The sequence below is a fragment of the Syzygium oleosum genome, unplaced genomic scaffold (genome assembly GCF_021117445.2).
Source record: "Syzygium oleosum isolate NSW1041296 unplaced genomic scaffold, Sole_v2.1 Sole_v2.50, whole genome shotgun sequence".
Classification (NCBI taxonomy): domain Eukaryota; kingdom Viridiplantae; phylum Streptophyta; class Magnoliopsida; order Myrtales; family Myrtaceae; genus Syzygium; species Syzygium oleosum.
This window is the reverse complement of record NW_026607534.1, coordinates 180,571-191,389: the sequence shown is the minus strand read 5'-3', so window position 1 is coordinate 191,389 and position 10,819 is coordinate 180,571. Positions and strand designations below refer to the sequence as shown.

General features: G+C 38.3%; 2 protein-coding genes across 3 annotated transcripts; both read right to left on the bottom strand.

The window, feature by feature from the left end:
• Nucleotides 1–2,528: 2,528 nt before the first annotated feature.
• On the bottom strand, nucleotides 2,529–5,774 carry LOC130136797 (uncharacterized). Its single transcript, XM_056307138.1, has 4 exons — nucleotides 5,666–5,774; nucleotides 3,518–3,801; nucleotides 3,349–3,450; nucleotides 2,529–3,278 (listed from the first exon to the last, which is right to left on the bottom strand). The coding sequence occupies exons 2-4, from the start codon at nucleotides 3,727–3,729 to the stop codon at nucleotides 3,257–3,259; spliced, it is 336 nt and encodes a 111-aa protein (XP_056163113.1). The 5' UTR covers nucleotides 3,730–3,801; nucleotides 5,666–5,774; the 3' UTR covers nucleotides 2,529–3,256.
• A 1,082-nt stretch (nucleotides 5,775–6,856) lies between these two features.
• On the bottom strand, nucleotides 6,857–10,175 carry LOC130136798 (uncharacterized). Of its 2 annotated transcripts, XM_056307143.1 has the most exons (5): nucleotides 8,224–10,175; nucleotides 7,833–8,144; nucleotides 7,672–7,759; nucleotides 7,481–7,584; nucleotides 6,990–7,118 (listed from the first exon to the last, which is right to left on the bottom strand). In XM_056307143.1, the coding sequence occupies exons 1-5, from the start codon at nucleotides 9,234–9,236 to the stop codon at nucleotides 7,058–7,060; spliced, it is 1,578 nt and encodes a 525-aa protein (XP_056163118.1). In that variant the 5' UTR covers nucleotides 9,237–10,175; the 3' UTR covers nucleotides 6,990–7,057. The 2 variants fall into 2 exon arrangements, with proteins under 2 accessions (XP_056163117.1, XP_056163118.1); XM_056307142.1 differs by having other exon boundaries at nucleotides 6,857–7,584; nucleotides 8,224–10,171.
• Nucleotides 10,176–10,819: the final 644 nt, after the last annotated feature.

The following is a 10,819-nucleotide window of genomic DNA, read 5'->3' as shown; positions in this document are numbered from 1 at the left end:
AATAAAGATCTTCCAAATTTCCTTTTTGAAATTTTCTTAAATTTTGTCCCCCAAAATCCATTTTGTCCTCGACCCAAGTACCGAATTACAGGCCAACTCATTCTTATGAGGTCTTGATGGCTGGGCCCCTCGGCCGCGAGGTCCAACAGGCTTTGCTCGGTTCACTTCCGTTTCTCGTGTCGAATTTCCGAATCTTCAATCCTTTTCCGAAATTGAAATTTTATACGGAAAACTCGTAAAATTATGAGACGACATCCTAAGGTTCGAGTGTGAAATTCTTGAGCATTCGACACTCAATATCAGATCATAATTCATGGCCGAAATCCATCAATCCCAACTATAGTTCATCTCGAACTAACGAGTGGTTGTTAGAAATAAATTATTCGATAGCCTTTTCCATTTGATTAGTATTCCCTGAGTGATTAGGTCAGGGCGAGAAATAACTAATAGAGCGTCGACGAAATCACCATATGATAAATCACCAAATTGGGTTGAATTTTTAGGATATAACAACCAACCAATCACCATTTCGTCCCCAGTTTAGCCCTCAAGCCGCGCTGAACAGCCGTCCATAGCACGCTGGTTTCTGCTGGAATGCTAGCTTCGTTGCTCGCCGAACACGTCCGCTGCTGCAGCTGCTGGTCCACCACTGTCCGGCCACCTAGCTAACACCACAAGCCGCCATTTCACACTAGGAACAGCCCCGAGCAGCCTCCGAATAGCCCCACAGCAGCCGCTGCCTTAGCCGCGCTCATTTGCCGCCGTTCGTCGAGCCCAAATAGGAAACCACCGTGGACAGTCGCGTCGTCGCCGTTGTTCTCGCATAATCGCCGTAGTTAGACGAGTAAGTTAACCCCTAATCCCGTGTTTAGGGTGTTAAACTTGCTTATGGTAGTTTAATTTAGTTTTAGATTAAGTTAATGGTTTTACAAATTATGGTCTCTCATTGAAAAAAAAAAGAAGAAAGTTATACTTTGCTACCTTCTTCATAATGGCAAGTATAGAAACCTAGACAATCTCACTTCAATTCGAAACACAAACAGTCCAATTCATTATGGGTTCAATCACAAGAAAGTGTACAAAACAAAGAAAAGTGCCACAAAAAGCAGAGACCCTAGACCAAACCCATCACCCCCACCATCATAGCTAGAGATACTGCTGTGATACAGTTTAGAGCTGCCAACGTATGTTGGGAAGTTGAGAGAGGGAAAGAAGGTGGTATGAAAAAACTTCCAATTTTTTAATGCTATGATTACTCTCGCGTTATGTATAATCACTACTTTTGGAGATTGAATTAATTGCCATATCAATTATATTTAACACAAGTATGCCAAGAGCACTCACTTTAAAATGACCCCAAAAACGTATATTATACGTTTGGCTAGAGTTACTATTGTTATCAAGGGAGGAAGTCCCTTCAATGTCACATCAATTTTCCTATATGAAAACATTTTCGATTTCATGTTCGGATTGTAGAAAATTCCTGGACAATTTTACTTCTGACATCGTTGCAGTTCATTCTCGTGTGAAGCACATTCACCGGCGTCGATTTTCACCAGAGAGACTTCCAGGACTTCCTCTTGATCGAAGAAAGAGCAAACCCAACACTACAAAAAAAGCCGGGTTTAGCGACGGAAAAAAATTGGTCGCTAATAGGCCGTCGCAAAATTTTGCCACGGAAAATTTCAATTTTCGTGGCTAATTTGCGACGAAAAAAATTCGTCGCAAAATTCGTCGCTAATTATTCGTGGCTAATTTGCAACGAAAAATAATTCGTCGCTAATTATTCGTGGCAAAATTCGTGGCTAATTTGCGACGAAATATATTCGTGGCAAAATTCGTGGCTAATTTGCCATGAACATTATTCGTGGCAAACTTCCGTCTCTAATTTGCCACGAACATTATTCGTGCCAAAATTCGTCGCTAATTACTCGTGGCAAACTTCGGCTAAATATTCGTGGCAAAATTCGTCGGTAATTTGCCACTAGATCTATTCGTGGCAAAAGTCGTCGCTATTATTTTGATTATTTTTTTTGTTGGTCGCGAAATTGCGACGAAATATTTCGTGGCAAAAATCGTTGCTAATTATCCGTGGCAAAATTTCTCGCATTTCGTGGCAAAATTCGTGGCTAATTTGCCAAAAAAAAATTTCATTTTTTTGCGACGAATTTATTCGTGGCAAAAGTCGTGGCTAATTTGCCACAATTTTTTTTTTTTCAATTATTTGCGACGAACTTATTCGTGGCGAAATTCGTGGGTAATTTGCCACGAACACATTTAGTGGCAAAATTCGTGGCTAATTTGCCACAAACAAAATTCGTGGCTAATTTGGGACCATATTTTTTTTTTGTCGGTTTTTTGCGACGAACTTATTCGTTGCAAAATTCGTGGCTAATTTGCCAAAAAAAAAATTTTTGGTCATTATTTTGCTACGAAAAATTTTGACTTTTGCGACAAACATTATTCGAAAACGAATTTGGCGACGAATTTTAATGAATAATTTAGGGACGAATGTTGTTTAGGGACGATTTCGATTTGAAATCTAATTAACATTGATAGAAAATCACAGTCAAGACAAGAACAAACCCCAAAAAGAAAGAAATGAAACAAAGTTCTAAATTAGCCAGTTCACAAACTGTTGTGGCAAACTGTTGATCTTGCCAAGAAGTTCTTTCACGTTGTCTATAGTGTTCTCCAAGAATCGAAGTCCTGTCCATCTGCAGCGCAAACATCACAATATCAAACTCCTAACCCCTGGTAATTTTTTCACATCTATTCAACAGCAGAAGCATAAAGATATAAGTACCTCTTGGAAATTTAAACTAGCAAGGATCATCATCATCATCAGCATCATCATCAGGAATCTCATTATCATCATCATTGTGGTCATCACCTACTGGATTAGTGGGAGGTACAGGAGGAACTTCATCAACTTCGAGGTTGAGGTGTCGCATGATCAATTGCAAACGTTGTTTCACTCCTATCATTTCTTCGTCCTTCTGTACAAGTAATTGTCTCAGGCGGTTCAATGCTTGGTCCTGTCGCTCCTCGTGTTGTGCCCTTAAAAAAGCCGCACTGGAGGATGAAGTTGCAGCAGCCGGCGTTCTGTACATCCTTGACAAGGATCCCATCCCAAATATTTGACCTCTTCTCATTCCACCCGATGCCTCCATCCATAATGCCATACTGTCAACCGATGGCTCGGACGCAGCAACACCATCACCATCACCATCACCACTAGCAGCAGCCGTGGTCATTACAAGTTCATCATATTTGTCCTACATTAACAATATAGATAAAAATAAAAAAAACTTAATATATATAAATACAAAATATAACCTTACATACCTTAATAGCTTTTGCTCGATTGCCAGTCCATGTCTTATCTTTTTTCTGAAAGGTGCGTTCAAATGTAGCCATAAATGTTGGTTCCGTCCCCAATTCATCTGCCTACAAAATATAGACATAATTACGACATAATTATTGATTTAACTTACAACATGATTAAAAGACTAACCATTCTTTTTCTACGCTCCCCGATGTTGATAGAGCCCCAGCATATGTGGCAGACCCTTCACTAGAACTAGAAGCTCGATTCTTCTTATTAATTTCACTGATTTGCTTATGCTTTTCAGTGTCCCAAGTTCTCATAATTTCCGTCCAATTGTCAGCTGTAATAAAATCCGGCTTTTCTTGCTTTCTCTTTGCTTTATTAATCACATTTTGCATGTGATCACCGGCTTTCTTCTTAAAAATTCTTTTAACTTCTTTCTCTTCCGCTTCATCCCACCTGAACTTCCGCTGCAAGCAATCAATAGAAAAATAATTGTACACTCAGTATGCTAAATCGAACTTAGTTTGTGAGGAAATAGAAGGACAAAACTTACCTTGAACTCATTCCACCACAATTCCTTTACTTCTTTTGGAGCGTTGGTCCAACTACTATACTGCCCATCCAATAGTTATTGATTATTTTATTAAGTCTCCTCACAACATGCGTAGCATCCGTGAATCTGCAAACGGGTTATAACTTATTTCAACATACGTAGCATCCGTGAAGCATACGGACAATTCAGTTGACATCCATAATAATTCACATATACTTAAAAAAAATGAAATACTTAAGAATCTCCAAATGGGGCTATCATGAATCGGGTATCTTCTTCATAATTCGAGTGTTGCGTTGAAGAAGAAGGTGGAACCGAAGCCGATGGAACTGAAGTAAGAGGGTCGGAGGAAGGGCCAATGTGTCCATGTACTAGTTAAGGGTTAGATGAAGGGGCAGGGGCAGGGGCAGGGGAAATGGAAAGGGACGAGGACGAGGACGAGGAAGTGGAAAGGCCTGGTCTTCTTTGTGAAGCATCACCACGACGCATGTGACCTCCACGTTTATACTAAAAGTTGCAAGGTTAGACAAAAATGTAAAAAATTATGAACATGTATTAAGGACACATAATGACGTATGTCGTGAAGCTTACCATTTTGTTATTGAGAGCAAGAGAGAAACGTGGCCCCTGAAAAAAAGGAAGCTGTCCGGAAATGTCTACGAGCTAAATTTCTGGTCCTACAACTGTAAAAAAGGGAGAACTCATCTAGCTGGTCAGGGTCATCAAATTTTCAGTTAATTGCTGTAATTCGACTTGTTTTAAAATTTAATTGCATGCTTTGAAAGCCTTAGAACTTAATAAGTTACACTTTCACAACAAATTTTATGATGCAAGGAAATCAGTAAGTTCTGTTCAACAAATTTTAATAAGTTTTGATTGCATGTTTTATGGTGCACATATCCCTTTAAAATGAATATATCAACTTCAACAAGGAAATCAATAAGTTTTGAACAAGTAATTATAAGGCTTTACCCCGAAGGGAGCCATTCCAGAAAACCCAAATGTCACGGAAATAGTTTTACCCCGATGGCCAAAGCTTCAACCTATGCCAAAGAAGGTTTGGAAATAGTTTTCAAAACCCATCTAAACGACTCCGAAAAGAAAAAAAAAACGCAAATGTCACGAAAAACACTATTCACCAGAATCGTTTTTTGCCAAAAAACCCATCTAAACGACTCCAAAAAGCCAAAAAACGACTTGCGACACGGCCATAGGCGGTGATTTTGGATCAGCGGGCCGTTTCCACTTGACCGACCAAATTTCAGCTCATTTCGACCACATTTCACCTCATTCCGACCAAATTTCAAATGAATTTCAACTAAATTTCAACCCAAATTTGACCAAATTTCAGCTCATTCCGACCAAATTTCAACCTAAATCCGACCAAATTTCAACTTAAATATGAGGAATTTGATTCTGTTTCGTGGGCGAAATAGATTGGGTCTGTTTCGCCCACGAACAGAATCAAATTCGTGGGCGAAACAGAAACAGAATTCTGTTTCGCCCACGAACAGAACGAAGCAGAAGCAGACCCAACACAGAAGCAGAAGCACAGAAGCGCCCACGAAACATAACTGTTTCGCCCACGAACAGAACGAAGCAGAAGTAGACCCAACACAGAAACCAGCCAACACAGAAGCAGAAGCACAGAAGCAGAAGAACAGAAGCATAAGCAGAAGCAGACCCAATCGTAGACCCAACACAAATATCAGAACAGAAGCATAAGCAGACGCAATCGCCTAGAAATAACGCCGAAAAGCAAACCCAAGCAAACGTACCTCTCGCTTCCCAACAGAAGGAGACCCAACACTCTCGGACGCCGCCGAAGAACCCAACAGAAGCAGACCGCGCGCTGGGTGTCCTCGCTTCCCAGCGTCCGCCGCCGAAGAACGCGGCAAAAATTCGTGGGATTTTTGTGGGATTTTTTCAGGAAATTCGTGGCAAAAATCCGTGGCAAATTTGCTACGGATTTTAGCCACGAATTTCGTAAAAAGCCCAAAATTATTCATGTTTGTGGGATTTTTTCAGGAAATTCGTGGCAAAAATCCGTGGCAAATTTGCCACGGATTTTTGCCACGAATTTCGTAAAAAGCCCAAAATTATTCATGTTTTTGGGATTTTTCAGGAAATTCGTGGCAAAAATCCGTGGCAAATCCATGGATTTTTGCCACGAATTTCGTGAAAAAATCCCAAAAACATGAATAATTTTGGGCTTTTTACGAAATTCACAGATTTTTGCCATGAATTTCGTAAAAAGCCCGAAATTATTCATGTTTGTGGGATTTTTTCAGGAAATTCGTGGCAAAAATCCGTGGCAAATTTGCCATGGATTTTTGCCATGAATTTCGTAAAAAGCCCAAAATTATTCATGTTTGTGGGATTTTTTTCAGGAAATTCGTGGCAAAAATCTGTGGCAAATTTGCCACGGATTTTAGCCACGAATTTCGTAAAAAGCCCAATATTATTCATGTTTGTGGGATTTTTTTTTGCCACGGATTTTTGCCACGAATTTCGTAAAAAAGCCGAAAATTATTCATGTTTGTGGATTTTTTTACGAAATTCGTGGCTAAAATCCGTGGCAAATTTGCCACGGATTTTAGCCACGAATTTCGTAAAAAGCCCAAAATTATTCATGTTTGTGGGATTTTTTTCAAGAAATTCGTGGCAAAAATCCGTGGCAAATTTGCCACGGATTTTTGCCACGAATTTCATTTCTACTATCCCACACCCGCGTAATTCATTTTTTTTTCCAGACAATAACGTTTCATTAACAATAATAGCAATAATAATATTCAACAACAATTACAATAATAATAACAACAACAACAACAACAACAACAACTATACTAATAATTACGACAACAACAATAAACTTTTGTCATAATAATAATAATAATAATTACAACATAATTAGTAAAAAGTCTCAAAAATCTAAATCTTCATCTTCACCTTTGTCTTCATCTTGATCTTGATCTTCTTCTTGAGCATCATCGTCATCGTCGTCATCATCGTCATCATCATCATCATCATCCTCATCATCCTCTGTCTCAAAATCAGATTATGCAACACCTTCTAAATTTGATTCGCGAATTTCAGTTAGATCTACATCTATCATTGCTCCACATGGATCTCGTAAAGTAGGAATGTTATATTCCTCAGTTTGAACCGCGTTACAAACTTCCTCTTGTTGATATGCTGTATCCTTCCAGTGTTCCTCGATTTTTCTTCGTGCTTTGGTTTTACATACAGCCCACCAATCAGCTTTGTCACGTTTCAAACTAGGATATGATGCATAATATACTTGAATTGCTTGTTGTGCCAACACAAATGGTTCATATTTCTTATACCTTTTCTTGTGATTTATTTCAACCAAATTAAACTTCGTATGCACCTTCATTCCTTTGACGGGGTTGAACCACATGCACTTAAATAACACAACCCGCATTAATGGTCCGGGGTACTCTATCTCGATGATTTCATCCAACAAGCCATAAAAATCATCTTTTGAACTACCACAATTGGATGACCGAACACACACACCACTATTCATTGTGGCTTTTCCCATTCCATATTCTTGAGTGTGAAAATTATACCCGTTTATGAAATATGCTGGCCAAGTTCGTATGCTTGACTGTGCACCCCATGACAGATAATATAGCAATCCTTGCTCTTCAACTTGATCATGATTACTGTGAACCTAAGATTACACACGCAAAGTCAATAATATATATTTAAATGATGTATAAAATATTAATAACTTGATTTTGGTCTATAGGCAACTTACATATGTTTTGAACCATGCTGCAAATTGTTCATCGCACAAACGGTCGAACTCATTTGGCGGTAGTCCATACATTGAATTTTGAAAAATCCTATTAACAATTTACATTTATATATTAGTAAATATTTGACACGCAATACATATATTTACAAATATACACTTACTGGAAGTATGGCTCCACTTCTGGACAGTTCAGTAAAATATAGGTATGGGTTGCCTGCCGTTCTTCGCCTGTTAAGCAACGAAACTGACATGCGCCGCTTGGTCGACCAAGATAATTGAAAATAGAGAATGATTTGCAATTGGGATCGATGGGACCTTCATCATTTCTTCCTGCTCTTCGCCTCTTGCACTGCACGTGCGGCTCAAAATAGTATGATGCAAATATTGTCACTTCTTCCACAATATATGCATTACAAATTGAAGCTTCAACACATGCCTTATTCTTCACTTTTTTCTTCAAATGATATAAGAACCTTGTTGCAATAGAAAGAAGTTTATCAGAACATAATATATAATAAAGTATTTTGAAATTTATTTTGAAAATTTTTTTACCTCTCAAATGGATACATCCATCGAAATTGGACGGAACCTGCAACTTTGGCCTCATAAGGCAAGTGAACTAAGAGATGCTCCATTGAATAAAAAAACGATGGAGGAAATATCCTTTCTAAATTGCAAAGAATAATTGGAATGTCTCTCTCCAGTTTCTCCATGTGTGATGCTTTTAACACTGTTGAGCAAATATCATGAAGGAAATTACTTAACTCTGTAATGGCGCCCCATACAAAATTTGGTAGAAGTTCCTTCAAAGCTATTGGAATTAGTCTTTCCATAAATATGTGACAATCATGACTCTTTAATCCTGTCAACTTGCATTCGTTCAAATCAACATATCTCCCGATGTTCGAAGCATATCCATCAGGAAACCGCACAGATTTCAACCATTGACAAACGACTCGTCTCTGCTCCTTATCCAATGTATAAACTGCTTTTGGTTTTGGTCCCCTGCTGCTTGCATCCACATCTAATGTTGGTCGATCACAAATATTTCTCATATCTTTTCTTACATTCAAGTTATCTTTTATTTTTCCCGTGACATCCATCACAGTATTTATGACATTGTCGAAAACATTCTTTTCAATGTGCATGGCGTCAAGATTATGATGAATAAGATGAGCCTTCCAATATGGTAGATCCCAAAATATACTGCGTTTAGTCCACTTATGTACACTTCCGTACGCAATAGTTGTGCCATGAGGGTTTTCAACAACAGTTGGAAAGTCATGCACTTGCTCCCATATTTGATCACCGGTCAACCTCAATGGTGGAGGAGTTCTTTCAATCCTATTCTTGATGAACTCTTTTTTATTCCTTCTGAATGTATGATTCATCGGCAAAAATTGTCTGTGACAGTCAAAATAGCAGGGCTTCTTACCATGTCTTAATCTGAATGACTTCGATCTCTGCAAACATATCGGGCATCCTAAGATCCCAGTTATACTCCATCCAGATAACATTCCATATGCTGGAAAGTCATTTATCGTCCAAAGAAGAGCAGCCTTCATTACAAATGTTTGATTAGTAGAAACATCATACGTAACGAACCTTCATTCCATAGCCGTTGTAACTCTTCAATCAATGGTTGCATATAAACATCTATCAACTTTTTCGGATTTTGCGGGCCGGTCACGATCAATGTCAAAAACATATAAGGTGTCTTCATGCACATACCGGGTGGAAGATTGTACGGAGTTAAGATAACTGGCCAACATGAATAACTTTTCCCTGATTTTCCAAATGGGGCAAATCTATCAGCACAGAGACTTAACATGATGTTTCGAGGCTCTATCGCAAACTCAGGGTATGTTCTATCAAAATGTTTCCATGCCTCTGCATCTAAAGGATGACACATTAGACCCTCTTCTGTTTCATGATTTGCATGCCAAGTCATGTGTTCAGCAGTGGCTTGAGACGCATAAAGCCTTTGCAATCTGGGGATTAAGGGTAGATAAAACATTTGCTTGCATGGTCTACGCTTCTGATTACGACCATGCCTCCTGTTTATCTTGTACCTAGGTTGGCTACAGAATTTGCAAGATTCTGCATTTTCATCATCTCTCCAATATAACATACAACCCCTACTACATATATCAATCCTTTCAACTGGAAGACCTAAGTTATCCACTAACTTCTTCATATCGTAAAAATCACTTGGCATGATGTTATCACGAGGCATTGTTTCTCGCATTACTTCAACAAAAGAGTTAAAGCAATTTTCAGACACATTATGCTTTGCCTTAATATTTAACAATCTTGCTGTCACTGATAACTGAGTATGGTTGTCACAACCTGCCCATAAAGGTTCATCTGCTGCTTTCAACACTTCCCAGAACTGATTAGATGGAAACGTTTCATTACACACATTCTCATCAAAACCTGTTACTCCTATCTCTTCCAATTGTTCAAGTGTAGGAGTAAAACTAGTACTTGTACTTGCATGGTTCGGATCTGAAACAACATTCTGACCAGCTGCATCAATCACCATCCTCTGGTATGAGTTCAATTGATCATAATAGCTACATTCTTTCCTAACTAAAAATTGGCCACTTATTCGCAAACCTTCATTAGATATAAATGGTTCACCATGACAAGTCCAATTATAGTAGTTCGGAGTAAACCCAAATCTACAAAGATGTTCTCTAACTGTATCACACACATGAAATTTACCATTACTGCACTTCCTACACGGACACATTTACTTATTTCCATCCATTAACTCATATTTACTATTAGCAAAGTCCAAAAATAGTTCCAACCCAGTACGAAACTCATCGGTCAATCCTAGACGTCCAGGTAAGTTCTTATTATACATCCAAGCTCTGTCTCTTTGCATTGTGTCTATATAAAAATAACAAAATCTCGTAAAATATTAAAACCAAAAAATTTTCTTAATTAAAACCATAAAATTCTAAAAATTAAATTTTTTTTTTGCCAAAACAATGACTTTGAAATTGAAAAAAATAAAACAATTACCATGTCAAGAAGACTTACCCAAGTATTTGACTGAAATCTTTGTAGTAGAAAGTGCTCAATTTGATGAGAATTGCAACGTTCACTTTATCTGCGAGACTTTCAAACGGATAAGTAC